This window comes from Pterocles gutturalis, unplaced genomic scaffold, assembly GCF_000699245.1.
Source record: "Pterocles gutturalis isolate BGI_N339 unplaced genomic scaffold, ASM69924v1 scaffold23652, whole genome shotgun sequence".
In the NCBI taxonomy this organism is placed as follows: Eukaryota; Metazoa; Chordata; class Aves; order Pterocliformes; family Pteroclidae; genus Pterocles; species Pterocles gutturalis.
Window position 1 is genome coordinate 3,051 of NW_010110825.1, and position 23,403 is coordinate 26,453.

At 44.0% G+C, this 23,403-nt stretch overlaps 1 protein-coding gene across 1 annotated transcript; it reads right to left on the minus strand.

Moving 5' to 3' along the window:
• Positions 1–18,538: 18,538 nt before the first annotated feature.
• SPATA2 (spermatogenesis associated 2) lies at positions 18,539–22,851 on the minus strand. The gene is made up of 2 exons (XM_010073554.1): positions 22,425–22,851; positions 18,539–20,662 (listed from the first exon to the last, which is right to left on the minus strand). Exons 1-2 carry the CDS (start codon positions 22,740–22,742, stop codon positions 19,409–19,411), a joined length of 1,572 nt encoding a protein of 523 aa, XP_010071856.1. The 5' UTR covers positions 22,743–22,851; the 3' UTR covers positions 18,539–19,408.
• Between the last annotated feature and the right edge of the window lie 552 nt (positions 22,852–23,403).

Genomic DNA, 23,403 nt, shown 5'->3' on the forward strand with positions numbered 1-23,403 from the left:
CCCAGCTGCTACCCATCAGAGGTGCTTTGCAGCGCTGCGTCCTCGCCCAGCCTCAGCTTAGCACTTCTGCAGCCCAGATGGTGGGAAGTAACCTGAGCCTCACACCCTCTGCCTTCTAGAAACTACCTGCTCGCCACCAGATACAGGACCCTTTTCTGGGAGCACCCCAGAAAAATGCTGGCAGCACAGCTCTGATACTGTTGGAGATAAGATGATAAAACTTCGAGAAGCACTAGTCTGGCTGTGTCTGGACTTCCTTCCCTTTGCTGGACGACACCGACTGCAAGAATCCATAAGCGTGCCAGTGTGTTGAGTCATTTACACTACACAGTTGTGCACCTAATTTGTATGTTCAAATGCTACAACAGAACATTTTTCACACACAAGCATTCATTATGGAGATGTGTGTTTACAGTGAATTTCCTTGTGTAACACCTGCACATGGAGCACAGACACAGGGCCATGCCTCTCTTCTGCACATCAACCCTGACACCGAACATGGCCCCAGTGGCAATCCTGGCTGGGAACTCTCATCCTTACCAATGTATGTGCTTTGTGATAGCGAGCTGGGAGAGGCCAAGGACAAAAGGATACACAGCCGTGGGCAGTGCTGCCAGTGATGCCAGGTGCTCAGTTCTCTGCGTGTTTCTTCCATCTCTGGACATTTTTTTTTGCATTGATAGTGAAAAGAAAAAGCATTCCTTGGGGTACCACAGGGACACAGCAGAGCATCTGTTTTCTGAGACAAAGGAGGAGGGATGCTGCTGCCCAGCAAAAGATAGCCAGACAGCTGATCAGATCTGCAAGGGAGCAACTTAGATAAAGATGACAACTGGGGACAGGAAATATCCTGGGGAAACAGTGGAAGTTCCCCAATAACAGAAGAATAAAATGATTCAAAGGAGAAAAAAAAAGAAAAAACAGATTGATGTGGTGGAGAGTTAATTCCTATGTTCACTGTGCTGTGGAACAGGTGTCTGAGAGACCCTTCAGCTACAGCATCATTTCAGCATAATATAAGATATTTTAATTGCTACATCTAATTATGAGGAAGAATAAATCACCATGAAAAAATTACCTGTCAAACAGAGTATAAACACGTAATTGACAATCAAAGTGAGAGCTGTCATCCATCTTCAGAAGCTGCTGCTGTGTATAAAAAGACACTACTTGTATTCCTGAAGTAGAAGAGTGATCCTGGAGATATGTAAAGTCCTATTAATCTCATAAATCTTTAAATATTTATATAAACTTGATCAAAAAATGAAAACTTTGTCAAGTATATTTTCTCAGACTGAAGACCAGTAGGACCCTGCATTAGCAAACTGGATTTTGCTACGGCAGTTGGACACGTGTTTGTAACAGTGCTTTGTGAAACATCTGGTACTGATCTAAATAAAGAATTTTTAATTAGCCATTAATTTCCTCAACAACACAAAAGTCTAGACCACCTGCCATGACCACAGACAGGACTAACTAAACCAGGGTTCCTGAGAAGACAGCATGAACTGTACACCTTGTCCCTAAAACTTAAATTTCTGTACTCTTACTCATATCTTGCTCTTCTTCCATCAAATGACGTGCATACAAAGCAAAATGGAGTCACTGTCCCACTGGGATGACACCTTCAACCGGACCCGAGTTCCATCCCCACCAAGCCCCCCAGGGCCTCACCCTTGCTGTGCCGAGTCAGCAGCTCGCAGCGACTCTCCTGCAATCCAGCCCCAGCTCAGGAGCTGAGCTCCAGCTGCTTCTCCCAGCCAGGGTCTCACGGCAGGACAGTTGTGCTGGCACTGGTGACAGGTTTGAGTGGCTCCTTCATGGGCTGCGCTGCTCAGAGGGTGAATTAAACCTCTCTGCCAGTCCACACTGGTTGCTGTGATGACTGCGGCTGAGATTTTGCCTTCTTCCTTCTGAACAGAAAGCTCTCTGGATGTGCTGCACACATCACAACCTGCTTCATGTAACAATGCTGTCAGGCTTTCCCCTCTCTCTGATCCATCGCTGAGGCAGCAAGCGCCAGTTTTATCGCACAGCCCTCCTACGCTCCCAAACTTATTGGATCTTTCCATGTATTTATCTATTTTGCTTTTAAGGAGTGAAGGGGTGATGGAATCCAGATTTCCACTTTGGACTTTTTACAGCATTACAGTTGAGAAGCCATTTGTGAATTTATTGGATTTCAGTGCTTTGGTGGGATAAATGTTTTGTTTTAAAATTAGATGAGGTTATCCAGGATCCTCTGTGAGCAGTGTTGAAAGCACTGACAGACTAAGAGGCTGGACAGACTAACTCATCATTGCAGTCAATCATGAGGCTGAGGCTATCCTGAAATACATCAGCTTCCAGGGTCTGAGGAATTTTGTAAGTGGCCTGTTACTGATCCAGTGACCCTGTGCTGACAGCAAGAGATTTGCTTCCAGCATTAAGACCCTCAGGTTCCTTGGTCACCTCTGGTTGCCTGTTTCCCTCTCAGGAGAAAGTGGATTGCTGGGATGTTGTGAGGCAGAACTGAAATTTGCAAAATCACCAGCTAGGGATCTGTTTTAATTTTTACTTATCAAAGCCTAAACAGAAAATCAGTCAGCAACACGCAAATTAAAATTGAACCATTAGAGAAGCCTGCAAGAGAAGTGATGTTTAACTTATTCATTAAGTAGCAGTGACAGATACAGATCGGGAACATGTTCCGTAGCATGGACATGAAGCCCAGCTGCAGCCTGAGACATAGTGAAGCCTGGAAGAACCACAGTCATTTGTATGCAAATGACAGAGTTGTCCCCAGAAACATGAATCAATGACAGCATGTGTGCAGAGACTTGGAAGCACCTTGCTCCATCTCCTACAAAGAGGATGGGAATACTTTTCTGTCTTGTACACCTAGTTTGTTCTTGCTGCATAAAGCAGCACGTACTGCAAATTGCTCTCATCAATAATCAAGCCAAGAGGTGCAAAAATAAAGTGACAGGGAGAAGGGATCCAGGGCTCAAGTGGCAAAACAGCTCTGAGGATATTGTGCTCAAAAAAAACATGGTATCAAAACTATTCACATGAGAGGCAGGCTTGAATAATCACTTTGTGTTGGTCGGGGAAGATGGAGACTCTGGGGGTGGCCTTGCCCTTCATGGTTTTTCAGACCCGAGTCCTTTCCATCGTCTCCCAAGCAGGTGAGCAGCAGGGTAACAGGCTGCAGAGGAGGAACTGGAGCCGTTGTGCCCCACAGTTGCTCACCTGTGAAGCAGGAGGCTCGGGGACACAGTACAAGGAGGCAGAGTGTATGCATGCAACAGCTGGTAGCCCTGGCAGACCACTGCAGCACGACAGCAGCAGATGGAAATTCCAGCTCCTGCACAAAAGGGGACGCAGTCACGAATCCAAGAGCGACCAGAAATAGCACAGCCCCATGGAAGGGTCTCACTGCCAGGACAGGGGCGGTCACGAGGAATACAAGTCAGCCAAACACTGCCACATCCTGCATTGTCAGGGAGCTGAAAGGAGCCTCGTCCTTCAGTCGAATGAAAAATTAGTCCATGGCTGTATTCATGGGAGAAGGGAGTGCAGAGACAATTGGGAGGAAACTACATCAATACTCGCCTGGATTAATGACTCAGAACTGTCCAAACAGCTGTGTCCGATACCAAGGATATCTGCAGGCAGCAAAAGGCTCCGGACCAGATGCAAACACTATCTCCACCGTGCAGGCCAGTGCTGGCAGCTGGAGGAAGAGGAGTTCCCTAAGAGACGGCTCTATTTCGAGCATGCGGGGCAGCAACCCGGGGTAGAGATGCCTTGATGTGCAGATGTGCACACTTATCCGCTTTGCCAGTCATGTATAGAGAACAACACTGCGCAGTACCAGGACCAAAAGGTGAAACTTGCATGACGTCCTTGCTCGGGATTCACTTCTGCCTGTGTTTGGATGTTCTCTGTACGCGGCCACCAGCACAACAGCATCCCAGATCTGAGCTAATGGGGAAGCTACAGGGGGGAGCTGAAGGAAACACCAACTCTTGGGAGGACTTCCTCTTCTGTTGACACTGTGCACATGCAAAAAAGGCCACGTGAGAATAAACAAGCCATTCTATTCATTATTTACCTACTCACATACTGTTCCTGTGGTGCAACCAGAATAAATGCCTGTACCAACCAAACACAAAGAAAACGTGGCTGGCAATGGGCTAACGACCTACCCACTTCGGCACAGCGGGCTCAGACCTCTGAAAATCCCTGCTCCTAGGTGCCTCTTCCAGCCTCTAGACAAATTGCATCCTTAAAACACCCCATCGCAAAGGACAGTAAAAAGTTGTTTATTTTTCAAGGCGCAGAAGTCCACAGAGATCAGACAGTGGGCAACACTGCCCACCAGCCAAAGCCAAACTCCCAGCCAAAGCCAAGGTGGAGCCTTTATTTCTGAAGCTATACAAGCACAGAAAACATTGCCATGGCATTGATTTCCCTCATAATTCTCAGAGTTAGAGATTGCACTCTGTCAGGCTCCCGATAACATTTATCACCTCCACAGAACTATGGATAAACCCTTTTTCCAGCATCCCTCAGCCTGTGTTGGGAACTCATTTTCCAAAAGATATTTCTCCCAGCCACCTTCTTCATAGAATCACAGAATAGTTTGGGTTGGAAAGGACCTTAAAGATCATCACGTTCCAACCCCCCTGCCATGGGCAGGGACACCCTCCACTAGCCCAGGTTGCTCAAAGCCTCATCCAGCCTGGCCTTGAACCTCTCCAGGGATGGGGCATCCACAGCTTCTCTGGGCAACCTGTTCCAGTGTCTCACCACCCTCATAGTGAAAAATTTCTTCCTAATGTCTAGTCTAAATTTACCCTCTTTTAGCTTACTTTTAGCTTCTTCTAGCCTTTGCATTGTCCTGCCCATTGCGCAGCAGCTAGAGACCTCGCTACACACAGCCACAGGAACAGCTCCAAGCTCTGCTGCTGAGCTCTCCTGCGACTTCAGGCAAGGGACTGAAACTCATCATGCAACACTGACAACGCACCTCTTCCAGCTCTTGGGATGATACAAAGCTGTGGTGGCTATAACCGAGATGAAGAGTTAGGTCAGTACAAATCCCCATCCATGCTTCCATACATTAGAGATAAAACCTTTTCCTGACAGAGGTGGTATTTAACCCCTTGTGAAAATCCTACTGTGAAACCCATTCCCTGGTAAGCACTCAACAGGACGGATAACAGTGATGTGACTTGCCTACAGTCCATGGCTGGGCTGGGAATACAAAACCCCAAAGCTATCGGCACAGGGATGTTTCAGTCAGGTCTGCCACAGGAAATTTTAAAGGAATATTGGCAGCTGCCAGGCAAAATTCATTCAGGGCAACCAACAAAAAGATTTTGAAAGACATTTACAGTCTTCAGTGTTAGACCAACATCTCACAGAATTATCGAGTACATTTGTAAGTAAAGATGTACAAAAATAAGCAGTGATGAGTTAAGAGGATAATTTGAAAGGAATCGAGCCCATGAAGGACCATTTGGGGATTATTTCAGCTGAAACCAGGGATCTACAAGTAGATTAATTTTAAATACAGTGGAAAACATAGAACTGATCCACTAAATAAAAAACAGGGAACTGAAGATAGGGCTTTGGATTCTGCTCAAGTGGCTGTTTTATGCCCCTTTACAGAGAGGCTCAAAGGGACTAAACACAGCAGATGCTTTGTAAGTCACTTCCCAGCTCCACTGCTGTGCACGAGCAGAGCATCCTTGTCCCCACTTGGCAGGAAATCTGTGAAGACCAGTTGAGAGGTCTCCAAGCCAGCCAGCTGCAGCTAAAGGGCTGCACACTACCACTCTTGGCTTCCACGCACACACCACAAGAGCATTTAATTTTAGAGAGCAAACGGAGAGCAGAGAACAAAAGTGCTGATTTCAATTGCGTTCATAAAGCAGACAGCATCCTAAGCTTTCGAAAAGACAGAGCTACAAACATAATCAACAAGGTCAAAGATATTTCCCTAAAAGCATGCTCCTAACATTTGTCCCCAATAACAGTGGATTGAAAGATAAGTTCTCTTTCAAAAAACGCTTGGTAAGAGTCATAAAAACCAAGAAAGTCACCATAAATAGGGACAGAAGCAAAGTTCTGAAGCAAAATTGCCTGAACAGGTTCTCTGTAAAGCCTCACCCCCTCTCTCAGTACCCCACAATTATTTGGCTAGAGCAGGGATGTACCAAAACAGTCACAGTACATCACACTAATGAAATTGATCTGGAAAGCTTTACTTCCCATTTCATTGCTCTCCCTTTTGGTGAACAATGTCATCTCACTGGGCCTATGTCTCCCCACCTGCCAACAGCTCTAGCAGTATTTATTCCACACACACTGTGGTTTGGGATTCTGCTCATTACCTGTCTGTGCATGGCTCTGAAATCTGCATGCAATGAATTTTTCAGTATGCCAGTCACATTTTCTCCTTTGGTACCGCCCAGGTTCAATTTGTACCCACTAATCCTACCCATCAGTCTGCTGTGCCTCGCTGTGTCAAGTGCCTTACAGACGCCTGTGTCCATCGCTTCCTGCGCGCGGCTCTGCTCACTGCGTCATCGCCTTAAAAGCGGGGGGAGGAACACCACTACATTTGTCTGACAAGATTTAGCCACACTGGCTGATTTTTATCAACTCATATTTCTCCCACTGCTTCGTGTTCTCATCTCATTTTATCGTCACTAGATTCTTACCTAGCCTGAGGTCAGCCTCACTGCCCTATAATTTCCTGAGTACGCCTGTGCTGAAGAGGCAGCTCAGCATCTTTGCAAGTGGGTTAGCGATGGATTTGAAGGGTAACATTTTGTGAGAAACAACGCTAGGTGATGGCATTCAAAGAGATCTATGCTACAAGCTCCACAGGCTGTTGCCCAACTTCCTACCATCTGTACACCAAACTCTCAGCTTTATGTTAAACAGACATTAATCCCATGCTTGTATACTTAGATAGAGGCATGAGATAACACATATGTTGCTCTTGAGATGCACTTCTCCCTTCACAATTTGTGCTTGTGGCTGTAATGGAAATATGTATTAAAATACATGTTTCTGTTCTTGTATTTGGCTTTTCAATGCCACCCACAATTCCCAGTGCCTGCATATCCTGGCTTCTCACATCCCACTTGTCCGCTGTGCGTTGAATGCTGCCTGCTACTTAAAGTCCAGCTGGCCAGAGTTTAACCCTTAACTTTGAAGATCATCTCCCAGGCTCTCTCTAACTCATCCCTGTTCAGCTCCACAGCACCATCAGGACAGTGCACAGCATCCCGGGGAGCATGCTGGGGGCTGGATCCCACCCGCTGTTAACATCACCAGGAGGAAACACCCAGCACAGCAGCCAGGGTGCTCCCTCTCCACCTTCCCCTGCCACAAAAAGCTCATCTCACTCCTTGCAGTAGTTTCTCAGCAGTCAAACTTTAGTGAAGAGACTGAAGCAGAGGGAAGCAGGGCATCTATGAAGCAAAAAGCTGGTCTCTTTGCTGTCTCTACCAGCAAAAGCTGGTCCTGGAGCTGGCTCTGATGCTGGGAGTCAAGGGCATGTGCCTTGGGGTTACTTTCCCAGGATGACACAAAAGCCTGGAAAGCAAAGGGCATAAAACCCAGATAGAAGTCAGCAGCACTCAGACCAGCAAACCATTGGCAGAGACTGTAGTTATCCCGGGCACAACAGGGATACCCGACAGTCACCTTTAAACATCAGGACAGAGACAGCTCTTCCAGCTCACGGCCATTTCACAGCAACGCTAAGGGCTGAGCTGTGGGGACGGTGCAAAGGGTCTGTGTGTTTCATGAAGTTACCTCAGAGGGAACAGACACGCTGAGATCAAAGAGCAATTACTAGCTCAGCCACTCCTTGTGTCCTTCGACTGCGGTGTCTCCTTCACACCGCGTACCTGCCTGCTGCTCCCAACAAAACGGAAAAGAAGCTTTTAGGTTCCTATGATGCATTGAACACATCAAGCCTTTAAGTCTCATTTTCGGCAGAATCTCTGCAAGCATGCAGACAGATTCACCATGTCTCACATTTGCACTGCAAAGTGGAACCAGTACACCCAGCACTGGCAGACCAGTGCGTGCCTCAGGGCCTTCAACATACACACGCGCAGGAGCAGAATCCTTCTGGCACTAAGGTGGACTGGTGTCAAGAATTTCGGTTTAGTCCAGGAAAGGAAAAATTTAGTATTTTAAAACCCTCTTAGGTCTATCACTTCACTAAACTATCTGCAGGGCTCTCTGTTGCATTAACAACTCCAAAGGCTGATTTTCTCAGTGCTTTTAGCTCTTGCAGAGGTCACCCAGGGAACACGGCTCTCAGTCGCACAAGGATGCTGTACATCATGCTTCAGTCTGCAGACACCACAGGACCAGATGACAAATGGAGCGTGTTCCAACATGCGCAAATGGAAGTGCATGGAGATTGGTGTGCTGTGGCTTTGTGAAAGGCTCCACATGTGGGAAATGACCCGACAAGAACTCTGACCTCTGCAGTACTGAATAAGGCTTCATCCTTAGGAATTATGGACCAGATTCTCAACCAGTATAAATCAAACATAGCTCTAAGCAACACCAAAGGAACAATATACAGCTGCTGACAAAGGGTTGTAACATGAAAGAGGCAAACTTATAACCAGAAAACTGGTTATTGTTCCATCTCCTTCCTTCCCAGCCCCATACCACACACAGATGCCCCAAATACCATCTCCTCTCTTCTTTGAAAGCCACATCCTTGTATTCTTCCCAGCCCTACCTGCTCCTCCCACAGGAACTGGAAGTCAGCTACCAGTTTGACAAAAACACTTGTATCTTAACGAGCTACAAAATAATCAGTATCTTGTTGCTCAAAACACCACGGAAAGACATGAGAACTTGCATCAGGCCCTCCTGTGTGTCTCTGGCTCCGTGCATTTCCTAGCCCCGGGAGCAGCACCACAGGAAGGGCTGCACGCCGAGCTCTCCGGCACTGACGGAGCCACCCAGCCCCATGCCAGGCAGCAGTGTCCACCAGCCATTTCACACTCTGGAGTGAATTCCTTCAATTTTTGTTTCAGTCTTTTCTAATGTTCAAAGTCTGCTTTGGATACATGCAGACTTAGTATCTTATCAAGTTATTTTATTTTAGAAAAATACATGGCAGATTCATTCTCATTAGAAATGCATCAATTTAAATAGATCTTTGGCTGGACTTTAAAATTGTTCCTAATTAATATTCCCTTTGAAATCTATCAACTTCCTTTGCTACTACCTAGCTTTTCTGCATTAGAATATAAAACTAGTATTTCAAGGAAAAGTCACATTTGCATGTAGAGTCATTAGATACCACCTCATTATCAGGCTCGATTTTTAAACCAATTTTTTCTCCTCCTCTCTGAAGGACTGTCAGGCCAGTAACTTTCTCCCCTTATCTTCCTACTCATACTGCTTTTTGGTACTGGTGTAATTTCTTTCACACATTTCTCTTCTCCATGGTTTGATAGTTTTTAATGAACCTTTCACACTGCTGGCTTTATCTGCTATTAATTCTGTACCCCCGGTTCCTCTCCCTGTGGTACAGATCAGGTTTAACCGCGCCGTAATCAGCGGTCAACTAGCATAAAGCCAGCACAAAGATTATGGTGTCAGGCTTTGTTTTCAAGATAAAACTGTGTCAGTCATGATTAAAAGACAGCACCTTGGTGGCTGGTGCACAGGCTAGCTCGGTGTCTCCGTCAGGTTTCTAGCAGACAATTTTCCCTAATCACAAACCCACTTAAAAACCTCTTTGTTTGCTGGCGATGGGAGGGCTGCTGACCCAACAGAACTGGAAATCGGGCTCCCCTTCACAAAGCTGCTTCTGGGGCAAAGCTGCCGGGTGTCGTGACACTAGTGCATCCAGGAAAAAACTTTTCAGCTCCAGCCCATCAAGAGGTGGGTGAAATCTGGACATCCCCAGCAGCTGAGCTGGTGCTTTTCACAAGGACGATGTTCCAGGGACGGCAGATGGAGAAACTGGGACGTGACTTTCAGTTTGACAGGGAAGGTGTCTGCTGACAATGAATGAACCTCCCTGTGACTTCGGGCTTTGTTAGGGGAAAAAGGACAAATTTTAAGTGCCATGGAAATAAAAATACCCCATCACCTCATTTTATCCTGTCACTCTGAACAAATGCAGTGCTTGTTTTTAAGACTGGTTCTGGGATGGCCATATGATTTCCGAACAGAAAATCCACAGTGCTGAGCACTGACAGAAAAATCACTGCCTCTAGCTGTTATGTAGTCATATGGAAAATATATGACTGAGGAAATGAAGTCCTTCATTGGAGAGCTTGAGTGATAAGCTGCAGGCAGAAAAAGCAGAATCAAATCAGTGTCAAACCTACATTCACTTCCAAGACATGTGAGTATCCTCCTCAAGCTCAGTAAAAGTCATTTTGCCAACAGGCTTTGAGCCTGTTGAAAAGTAGGAAGTACAATGAAAGGAAAAAGAGGATTTTTAAATTAAGCACTGAAAAGTACCAGACAATGCCTACAACCTGCCCTAAGACTACAAACTCAGGACCAGCCAAGAAGCAAAATACAGTGATTATACCCTGGGCTGTACTACAACAAGGAACATTTGGTTTTGATCATTCCTAGCAGGTACAGTTCCTGGTGGCAAAGTTACATAAGTTTTGCACTTCTGCAGCTGTATGTTGTGTCCTAGGATCTCTTGTCTTTCTTTCCCCCAAATCATGCTTCTAGACCTCACAGTGTTTCAAAACATCTCAAAAATCACTTCACAGAAAACAAGCTGTTTTCTTCCTCAGCTTTCCATTGTATTGCAGCAAAACCCAAGTAGAATGATGGCTACAAACCATGTCTTCATGTCTCGACCCTGCTTCTGCTTACCAGAGTCCCTGCAGAGCAGGATGAGATGAACACCAGGTTCCAAAGGCATCTTGACCACTGCAACACTTTAAGCAGTAAGCACTGAACCAGGAAGAATTTAACTCCGACTGCAGGCAGTAGAACACTAAAGACAAACTTGTGCAAAAAGTTTTGAGTGAGAGTTACAAGTATCTGAATACTGCACCTTCCCTCTTTCATCATGAAAAAGTTCTGGGACAGGAGCATCATTTTATTCAGCAGCACATCATGCTCACTGCAGCATACACAGCACAGCGACCATGCTCTATTTCACAGCATCCAAATGAACTATTCTCCAAGCAGGAGAAATCTTCATATCAAAGATTCAAACGCCACAGGCTTCTATGTTGCCAGAAGAGATTCATTTAACTTTTTTTATGCCTCTAAATAGACCAAGATTTTACAGGTCACAATGGAAAGTGAATCAGACTTTGATTCCTGAAACAGGCAGAAGTCACTAAAAGAGTCCAAGCGAGCAGCAGATTTGAAAACCTCGACATGGCAGACGTTTCCCAGAGCCTGGCAGCGATCTTTGGAGTAGAAATGCATTTCGAATGGATCAGTGCTTCTCTACCTGAATATTGAAATGCAGGAGTAAGAAAGGGAAAGAAAGGGATCCCTGAGACTGTGCATGTAAAGCACCTTTCAAGTCTGAACAAACTCCAAAGATGCAAGACCCTCTCCAAGTAGGACATGGGCCACACAGAGCAAATGCCCCCTTCTACCCTCCAATACTCACCCATTCTAAATCCTATTTCTGTTACTGATTTATGTGAAGAGGTTTTGTGCTTTTGGGTTGGAATTCTCCACCGGAGACCTAGGAGTGGGAGACAGAGCCTAACGGCATCCTCTGCCCCGCTAACACCTCCCCAGGACAGCAAACCCCGAGCAGCACAGGCACTGCTGCCCATCCCTTTGGTACCATGGGGCACCACAGCCTCCAGCACTGTTCTTAGAGCGTGCAAAGCCTGAGCAGACACTGAATAAAACATCCCCTTACATGAGGTAAAAAATTTCCTTAAATCCTTATCAACACAGGACTGAAAACATCAGATCATCTACGTGGAAGCACTGTCTATAAAAGTCTGTACAGCAGGAAACAGTATTCCTATCGTATGATGCTGTTCTGCCACTAGGCTTCATCTTATTCCTTAATTTCTACCCTTCCTACCCTTAACTATAGCCCTGCTCACACCGTGTGTTCGCTGCAGAAAGCTATACATAAATCTTCTCTCAGAAGCTGGCCAGATTGATGTCACTCTCCCAAGACAGAGCATCACGGTGCTCTGTCCTGTCGGCACAGGCAGTGACAGATACCAGAGTGCCATCTATAGCTATTGCACATGACTTCGCAGCAAAGCAGAGCAGAAAATGCACACGCATGCTCCTTCCCCTTCCTGGCATTATGGATACCTCTCAGAGAAACTTCTGTCACCAAGGACTGGAGAAGAAGAAAATTTAATCACAGCAAAAGATGTAACAGTAGCTGCCCTGAGAGGGGCTTTACTTCTCCCGGAGTGAGAGGCGGAGCGTGGGGAATAAAGCTCCTCTCCCCTAATAAGGAGAGGCAGAGCATATGCATCCAGCCCACTGATTTCTGCTGAGGTGGCCCAGAGCCAGCTTATAAAACAGGCTTCTTACAGCTGTAAGAACACTTCTCATTCAACACTGTATGAAAAGGTGCTAGAACAGGTTCGCAGTTTTAGGGCCAGGGACTAAGCATAAAGCAAAAAGAGATAGAAGCAGTATTGTCCCCTCAGTGCACATCCCTGGACTGATAAACAAGCCACCGCCACCAGTTCTTTCCAAGGGACACCCAGCTGCTGGGGAGGTGTTTCACAGCAGCGCTGAGCTGAGCCCTCTGGACAGAAAGGCTCACGGCTAACCCAGCAATGCAGCCCAAGGAGACAAGTGATGTAGCAGATGGCATCCTTGTCCCCTTCTGCTTCTGCCACTGAGTCAACCCATGCTAGTGGTGGCCAGTAAATCCGTACAGCCACCCTCCTCCTTGGGCATAGCCAAGCGCTGGTGCTGCCAGGCATGGGAGAGCCGTCAGCAGCACTCTGCCGATTCCCCGCACCACCCCGTGGGGTCACACCACCACCCTCTCCACATGAGCAATTACAAGCTCCACAGCATCCTTGGCTGTAATGGAGAACAGCTCCAAAAAAAATAGCCAAACAAAAACCCTTCGCTTCAGAGTTAGACAACCCTGCCTACACATCCCGACCAAGCCAGCAAAGCGCTGTCAGGTATCTGCTGGCTTCTAGAAACTGCCAAGGAACAGCCATGCAGCTGTTCCCAGGGGTTGCATTCAGCATTCCCACCCAGCCGTGCTCCACCTCGGAACACAGAGGGAATCCTCATGCCAGGACTCAGCTCCTCAGAAGATCCTCTGCCGCTGTGCTACTGTGGGTATCTAACAGAGTTCCTCTGTACCCTTTAAAGGACCACACAGGCTCCTGTTATTAGTCAGTGAGGCTCTACCAGCTCCTGCGGCTGCTGTGGGACCACGCGCACACCCACTGCTCCTGGTGCTGGGTCACACACAGACCACACAGGAGAGACCAAGGCCTCTGCCCTCCGCCACAGAGCTGCCTTGTGGCAAGGTTCACCGGGAATACGCTAGTTAGCATAAGTGCACTAAGACACATCAACAGGCTGTTTCTTTTTAGACTTGCTGGTTGTTAGCATCTATTTTGATTAACAGCTCATTTATTAGGGTTTGGGGTTTACAAATACCACTGGCAAGGATCCACAACGGGGCCACTACAGAAGCTGAGTCTTGCCTAACTGGAAGGTACAGTGCAGAACAGTTTACACATGTGCGGTGATGGAAAGACGTGCAGAGCTTGTTGCTGAGGTGAAGACAGTTCACCAGTACTGGCCATGCTTTAGAGAACTGCCCTGTGACAAATTCAGGTAAGGCAGTTAAATTAGAGCACGCTGCACACAAAGCTACAAAAGAGATTTTACTTACCCTGGAGTAAAGCAAAAATTTTCAGTAAGGAGTTGATGAGCAGTTGTGGGTTGATTTTTCTTTTTCTTTTTTTAAAGCAGGTTGATGATGAAAAAAAAATTCTCATGATAGTCATACTGTTCTGAGATGATTTCTAAAGCAGGAAGCATGACAGCCCCACACCCACAACAGCAGAAGCAGCTGCCACAGGCAAGTTGTCAGCCACACACTGCAGGTCTGATCCTGCATCACTCAGAGCTACTTGGAGCTTCGACATTGTCTTCAATGCAGTGAACTGCACAATACAGAATTAACTAAAAGCCCAGTGTAAGAGAGGAAGAACAAGTGGGTGGTATTACCCAAGTCAGAAGGTATTTCACATCCTCATCTCAAAGCAGGAATTGCTACAATAGAGCCCAGCCTGAACACAAGCACCAGGACCGCCACCACTTACACCCAGGATCTGCAGCACTAAGAAAGGATCCCACCACTAAAAAATAACAGCAACTAAAACAATCTCTAACCTCATCTGAAGTTCCCTGCAACATGACTTCAATGCCTGCCAGATTCTGAATGCTGGAAGAGAAATTTCTTCTTGATGCTGAAGGAAAGAAAAAAAAAATCAGAACAGGTTGTTTCAATTTTATCTGGAACATTTCCACCTGCCCACCTCTTTTCTGCACAAAACCTTTCCAAGTTCAGTGGAAGTCCATGCCTGGACTTGAAAAAGCTTAGAGCAACTCTGCCTTACAAAATGGCAGAAACCAACTGGCAGCACCCCACTGAGCCCCAGCAAGGCAGCATCTGCCCTGCTTGCAGGGACCCTGAAGGAGATAAGATGCTTTCATTTGCAGAGGTCAGGGCAGCAAACAGCTGTTCCCAAAAAAGCAACAACTCATGAGCAATACCAGAGCCCCCATAGCCTGTCTCACACTGTGAAAGCAGCAAAAGCAGTGCAAAGAGGGGAAAAATATGGAACAATAAGGATTGCTCCACTTTGGGCACTGCTTTGTGCTGTAAATTCCTGGTTACAGGTCAATCACCCCACAGCTCTCCATGGACAGCCTGGTGTTACCATCGCCTTTCCTGACCGGGCACAGAGCCCGGCTGCAGGCAGCTGCCCATCAGCACATCACCTAACTCCAGTGCCACACGGGTTACCCATTGCAGGGCTCTAGATTCCGATCTGAACCCAGGACCCACTGCACAGTGTGAAATATGCCAAGATATTTTCAATGCAGAGAGCTTTCAGTGCTGTCAGGAACAGCCCTGCTTTCCACACATTAGCACATTGAAATCTGTACCGCAAGCCTGTCAAACAAAGCAGCTGCTCCCTGGCTCTCCTACACCTCTCCTCAGATGGAAGAGCTTCAATTATGTGGCATGCCTGCAGGATTTCAGAGTTAGAAGTCCTGCTGCCATATCACGTACTTTAACCTTTTGCCTTCCTCTAGGCACTGCATAAGACGATCTGATGACTACTCTGTTCATTTTCATATGGTGGCTCCATGCAAAAGGTTGCCCTCCGAGTTTGTTTTTTTACAGCAGGGGTGTAGGAGTACCAAAACCGAAAGCTACTTAATTACTTATTCCCTCCCCTACATTTTCAGACCAGCAAGACAAGTTATAGAAAATATTTCCTGAGGGAATATGATCAATTAGAGGAAAGAAGTAATTAAAAGTAACCGCAATGTTCAATTTTACTTAATTTTATACAAGAGCTTTAAGACATTTACTTACTTACAAGCTTCAAACATGACCACATCCCATGATTTTCAGGAGGCATGGAACATCCTTCACAAATAACAGTCAGGAACATTTCCAGCCCAGCTCAGTTGCTGCTTAGATACCACAATAATGGCCATGCTAAAAGGCCTAATTAACTCCCACTGATTTCAGAGAAGTAACTAAATTAGAGCCAAAACAGGTATATCAGCAGGTTACCTTAACTTGCAGTCACCTCCTGCTTGCCTCTCAGTCACTCTGGCAACACACCGATTATCACAATACTCATGTTAGCTCCTGTTTCTAAACAAATACTGGAAAGGTGAATCTTTTCCCCTAAAAAGACTCTGCAGCATAATTAGCAACATGTACTAAACACTTGTAATCCACAGTCATCTTCCAGAAAATATAAATTTAAGGAGCTGTTGGTTCAAACTGACAGATTTAAACCGCTTGACAGTATATTGAACCTTCAAACTTCTGTTGAGAGCAAGAGACACATCAGACACGCATGTAGGTCTGTAATCAGAAATGTCAGACAGTAAAACAGCATAAAGTCTTGTTTTATATGCACCAGAAACGCATCTGCACAAGAAGACCAGCAGTGTAAGGTAAGATTTCCTGCAAGAATATTTTAGTTATCTTGAGCCTCACTTTTATAATCATCCCTGATAATTCCAGTAACCTCAATAGATCGTAAGATTAGAGGGCCTGTAGAAACGGCACTTCAGGTATTTAAGCATTCGCCTGACATGCTTTAACACAAAGAGCAAACAAAAAAAAATAATCTAGTTTGGAACTTGAGAAATTATCCTGCTCCAGAGCCAGCAGGATGCTGGAACCAGAAGCCTAACTCAAGTGCCAAAAAGTACATCAGTAGCATCATACATCTTCTGCAAGATGCAGCTTACATCAGGAAGCTACTTCGAAAAAGCGCGTGTGACATCGAGAGTCATGGCTGGAAATCAACGTAGGTTAGCTTCGCATGGCACACGAAACCCACTCTCCACCCCGCGTTAGTCTGTCTGCTGCAGATTGCTGACATATTGGCTGACATGCTCTTACGGAACAAACTGAGTCATGCTGCTAAGACTTGAAAATAAATGGTTTTTATAAAGCTCTGCCTTCTGCAGGCAGTACACCCAATTTCACAAAGCTGAGGCTCATGATCCGTACACATTTGCCCATTTTGCCCCCAAGATTACCTTTGCGCACCAACTCGTCTCCGCATGCAACACGCAGTTGTGAAACAGACAGCTACATGCACTCCACTTTAAGAAAAGAGTTAAGCCTTTTCTTAAAGGCCTCTTTATTTTTTAATTCCTTCAAAACATAAATTAAAACAAATCAGATGCAAAACACCTGCATTTTAAATTAGCATATATTTTACTGTATCAATCACAGCAACCTCATACAGTAAGATACACAAAAATAGAGCATGGTATCACTTCAATTCAACACAGTTTTATACTACAGGATTCCATGACATATATACACAGGACTTTTCTTTTTCAAAGCAAGTATAGTCCCTGCTATGTTCACCGTAAAAATTACGTGGCATCACAGTTTTAGTTATTCACTGTAGTGTGAGTAGCCATATGGAAATTGAACTAGTGAACTAGAAGATACACTGTATAGCAGCCAAACAGGCATGACACTTCAGATGAACAGAACCAAAATAACCACTGAAATGAAAACCACCCTTCGACTGTGTTTTAATAGTAAAATTGTTTTTAAATTCTTCACTATATACATAATGTATCTACATTTATGTCATATTTATATATATATATATTTATAAAAAACATACAAGATTTTGAAAACCTTAAAACCATTCACCAAAACAATATTCACCCCAACCTTCGGGTCAGCAAGGCAATACTTGCCTGTAACATTAAGTTCAGATGCAGTCGCTTGATTCAGCAATTTCCCTGATTGCTAAGCACACGCCATTCACTTTGTTTCTTAGTGCAAACTGTACAGTAACTTATTGTTCTCAGCCCTCTGTGAGCCTCAGGTTTCATCTTATTTCCATAATACTTCTGACACCCATTTATGGCTAAAATGATTTTAGCTATTTTACAATGTTAGCCTATATAGTTTCCCCCTCTACCTACCTCAAACCCTCCCCCCCCCCCAAAAATGTAAGACAAACGACCATTCATGCATGTTTCGGTCACACAGGGGTCAATGGACAGTGACATTTAGAAGCCTAGACTCTAACAGTGTTTAAAAAAACCCTAAGTGAATAATTTTAGTGCAAAGTAGACTACATGGTTTACATCTCAGCTAGAGTTCTTTACAGATATTTCAAACACATTTAGTTCTGCACATCAGATTAAGTTGCCTGATACTTCGTTCTAACTATCTAGTTGGAATAAGGAAGTTAGAAGGATTCTTGTGGGTTTCCTTTTAATAAAAAACTAAAGCCTATTCATAGCCAGGTGTGGTTTGGGGGTCAAACTGTACAGAGCCCAGCACAAGAGAGTCCTGGTTCTCGGCTAGGGTTCCTATGTGCTACAGTAATACAGAAACATTATTATCTGGTTCACATCCATAACTGATGGGTTTACTTTAACAGGAGTCACAAATGAGCTCTGATTTGTAACCAGGCCAGTGCTTTACTTGCTGGACTACACTACAGACTTCACAGTGAATTTGGAAGCAAGCATAATATTTATACTTACAATTTCCATAACCACAAAGGAAAAGCGTGCACTGAGAACCAAAATCCTGCAATTCTTAGACAAGACTCCACTTAGACTAGTGGTAGCCTTATCAGAGGGGGGAAAAAAAAGTCAGAATAAAAACAAAAAAAATGGATCAGAGCCAAGAACATCAGTCTGCCACAGTGACTATAATAAGCTATAAGAACAAAAAGTCACCTGAACAAATAACCCAGAGAGACCTCATTAAATCATTGTAACTAATGATTCTACCACTTTTAAGAACTCAACATATTAAATATTTATTAAAAATAAACTGTTTCCAAATTACCTATTTACAGTACAAAGAACAGTACTTAATACATGTGCAACAGAAAATAAGGAAAATTAGTACTCATCTGGAAGGACAACACTCTAGGCATCATTTCAGTGACATGAATACACATTCCCCTTTTTAAAATATCATACAATAAAAACCAGTAGGATGATATTGGCAACACCAGAAAATAAAGCACGTATTGTCCAGATTCAGATTATAAGCTTGAGATAAACAACGGGGAGATAAAGGGAGAAGGAAGAAACATAAAGACAAAACGAAGAGATTCTGTGGTGTTTGCATTTTGGAGATCAAGAAATGCAGACACACTTCAAAAAATAGTCCTTGTTGGCAAAACAAGCCATTCACGTATTTCTTGAACATTTAAAGTTACACTTTCTCAAAAACCGGCAGTAGCTTCATCACTCCTAGAAAATGAGAATCTTAATTTTTAGATTTTTCTTTTCAAGCCTTGCATGGTTTTATTTGGGCAAGGAGATGACTGCAATGTTACAGAAAGGTGCGATGTCACTTTTCTAAAATACAACAGCTGCCAAGTTTTAAAGAAAAATGTGCTCTTCTCCCCCATTTAAATTGAAAAGTAATGAGCATTTAGGAGTTACCTAAATTATAGCAGCATGAAATCTAATGTATCTGCAGCATCTGTGAAGCCACAAAAATCAAGAACTGGCACCTGATCACTGAACCATGGTTCCAAATATTTGGACACGTTATTTGGGTAAGAGGTCAGTGTATTTTCTTATCAGTGGAGTCAGTACATGAGTTAGGATAGCCCTTTCCCCTCCCCTTTCCTTCCCCTCCAAAACAGACTAACCAAGCCTATCTATAAACTACATGGGACAGCTGGGATGATTTATAGTTTAATTGATTGTTAGGCATGAATCTGTGAAGCTCGCTTTTTCTACAGCAGGGATCATAATAGTAAGCATTGAGGCAAGTGTCACATGAGACTTTTGAGCAAAACGTGCAAGTGTTTGCAGCTCCAGATCGGTTACAAAAGCCGCAGCGTGAGGTGCCTGAAGGTTTGGATTTCGAACTGAATTGAGCAGCTCTCTCTTGACTCTGAGTCTGTGACGTGTACTGAGATTTCTCCCTTAAAGCAGACGCAGAAGACAAGCCGTCACTTGGAAGCGGTTTGATTGAATAGGTGCTCTGTTTCACTGCTGGATATTCCTGCCTAGAGTTGAACAGATTGTCACACTTTTGGCAAACAGAAGTGCCACAAGGTACGCCACAGTTCTGGCACTTGAGGGAAGCTGTCTCTTTGGCTAGGTGGGTGCGTTTGTGGTAAACGGGGTTGGCATCATTTCTTAACAGCCACACATCAGGCTTAACAGCTTCTTGTCTTTTAAAATTTAACATACTTCTAGAATCAGGATCAGTATATAAATCTAAGTCCTCTTGAGCAGAAAAATAGGAGCTGTAAGGGACATTTGTTCTTAGCATACCATTGTGATGAGATGAAGTTGGCAAGAATTCATCTGAACATCCATGTGGGGAGCTTGACATTGTCAGAAGAGAGGGTAACGGACGGATAATTTCATCTTTAATGTCATCTTCCGCATCAACTAAAATTGGTTCTTTCCTGAGACTGAGTGAGCTCATCAAAGGTGGTTTCTTACTTTCCCAATAATTATCATATGTATCCACTGATTTAGAAGGCTTGCTTACCTTTGGCTTGAAATAATCTTTAGAGGCCCGTTCACTTGCCGACTTCTGGAGTACCATTCGTGCCATGGAAGTGTTTAAGTTTTCTTTGCACTCTGCACGCCGTCTCATGGCTTCTGAGCAGCCTCGAACATCTTCACTGCTATTTTTTCGTTCATTTATGACATCAATCTCTGAATAACCCTTATCCTTCACTTGCAAGTGAATTTCAAGAAGCTGCTCACATTCCACTTTGGCCAAGAAGAGTTCAAACGAAACCATTTTCACTTGAATGGCATCAACCTGCTCTCTGAGTTTATACATTGTTCCCAGTTCTTGGACATAGCCCATGTAGTTCAAAATCTGCCTTACATCATCTTCAGCTAGAGCAGACTTTACATAATAAACAAAGGGTCCAGTGTAGGTCTAAGGGGGTTGGGGGGGAAATAAAAGGAAAACTAGGTTACAAATTCAGTGGTGGACTAGATGTTCAGATAATTCAGTGACAGACACTATATAATTAAACAGAATAATAGCAACAGTGAACACACGCAACTCCCCATTGCAAGATTAACTCCATTTCTGTGTCCCTCCTGTTCAGCAGATGGAAATTCCACAAGAAATTCAAAGCAGGAGAGTTTTCATTCAAATTTAAATCCTGATTAGCATAATGTCCTCCCTGCTGATTTAAATCACTATGCTATACACTGACATTAATTTTTATGTGTAGCAGACATGTTTGCAGTTACAAGCAAGTCCACCATGAAAGGTAAAAAGGCAGAGATTCCATGTATTGCCCCTGGACAGAGATAACAGGAACTCAGAATTATTGCAGGAGTACCAAAGAAAGAGAGTCCTCTTCAATTCAGCTTTAAATATACTTGAGGCATGCACTTTTTAGTGGACTGTTACTATGCAGTTTCAAATGTCTGTTTTATTTAATTTTATATTCAGTCAAGAACGTCCACCAAAAAAAGCCCTAAAACCAAAGACATGAGTTTGTGCAACCTGAAATATCCATAGCATCTGGCATACCTGAAGTACGTTCTTAACACAGTTCAAACTGTTTTGGATTCCAGGCAAAAGCAGCCTGGCCACCACATCTTTGTATAGAACAGGTACTGGATCCACAGCGCACAACCAGACTCAATATCGGCAGTGCATCAAGAGATACCCTCGATGGGTCAGCCAACATTGAAAAGGCCAGAACTTGAGCTCTCTCTGGAGAGATCTTGAATAAAGGTAGTTTTCCCTCAGGGAAAAAGAACTCTCAAATGTTCTAATAATATTCAAATTCTCTGCTAAATAGTGAAATAGTTTCTTTTTAAGAAAAACAAACAAAAATACCCATCATTAGTGTACACAACCTGCAAATGATTTCAGCCACCTACACCAGCAGTGTTTTTATCCAGCTTTCAAGTCTCAAAACTGTTCTTGTAAGTCATCTGCAGCATTCATTACTGAAATACAGCAGCAGTTTTGAATAAGCATATAAGTAAAAAATAAAATAGAAAAACCAACAGCAGAGAACTCACTATCTGACTTCCAGCACCCAAGCCAAGCAATATACAAGTTCCTAACTTTTCCCTCTGAGATCCTGGCGTAGGTAAATAACTTTAAAGTACATTAAAATCAAAACTTCATTAATTGAGAACAACAAGCAGATAAAAGACATTCTGAAAACAATTCTTTCAGATAAGGTTCTTTACCATCATCATATAACATGTGGGAACCTCAGCAAAGTGTTCACTTGAAAGCACGCATTGGTTGTTACTACCTGTGCTCCATTAACAGCTGTTGCAAGACAAAAACCAAACTTTGAGTGAGCTTCAACACAACTTGACCACTCACCCTAGTGAAAGCATCTCCAAGTAGAAATTCAGACACTGCAGCAGGGTAGGCTGAACAAAAAACCTTAAATAAGCTCTTCCTCTATTTTATGGTTACCCTATAAAAGCGGACAGTGCTTGTACTTCTGCTCTCGGGATACTCTCTCCCCTGCACAAACTTCACTTATTTTACATAGAAACTTTCCCATGGCTCCTGTTTACCAACATAAGACAGACAAATATATACATCATGCTAATAGGTGGGGAAAAAAGAAGTCTTTACAGGAAATGCATTAAATGTTTTAAAAGAAAGAAAAACAAATCATGTTCTCACTATGGCCACACATAAAATGTCTTACCTTAATATTTTTGAACTCCTTTTTCCAGGGGTAAAGAAAGAGATTAATTCCAACTGTCTCCAGCATGCTGAATGCATTATGGAGAGAATGTAAACTTGAGGATTTCACAGATCTCAGTGAGTTTTCAGCCATCTCGTAAAATTTTATCAACCGGAATCTATAAAAGGGATCAATTTTGGGAAGGCAAAGTAAGGCTGCCGCTGCCACTCGCAAATACTCATCATTAATAGGACGCTGCTTGTTGTCAGAGGCATTCAGTTTGCACTCATGGAACTGTACATACTTCCTAAATAAATCGTCTTTATATTTTGTATCCATTGAAATCAGTTTTTATCTCACACTTGGGCAGCTACCTCGTCTCTTTCATGGTTATTCGGCAGTAGGTCGATTATCCAGCATTTAGAATCTTCAGTAACAGCAACTCTTCTGGAATAAAAATTGAAAACAAAGACAAGTCATCACAGTTCATAAATCCGAGATGTCCACAGCATCTACGTGCTTCAGGGGATTCTATCAAATGGTTCACAAAGCAGCAGCTCCCAGAACAGCCTCTTTAGGTTTCCGAAAAAGCACAAGAGCCTACAGAAATGCTGTTGTCCTGCTTTTCACTGTCATTCTCTACTCCTCTTCCCGTTATCCGCCTAAAACCGCGCAACAAACCTAGACCGAACAAGGTGCTGAGCGTTTGACACAATAAAGCTGATATAGGCTCAAGCCCAGACTAAGGGTTCCTTGGCTTAGGGAACCAAGGCAAAAGTAACTCACAGCAAAAAAAAACGAAAGGAGAAGCATGAGTCTTTAAGGTCTCTTCTCTGCATTTTATTTTGCCCTTCCAGTTCAAACAACCTACACAAACATTATTTTAACCAGCCACTGCTTAATTTTTTTTTTGTCCTGCACAGTGATATAAAGATTAAAAAAACCCACAAAGAAGTTTCACTTTGCACAACCTGAGAAAGCCTCTTACTTTTTTTTTTTT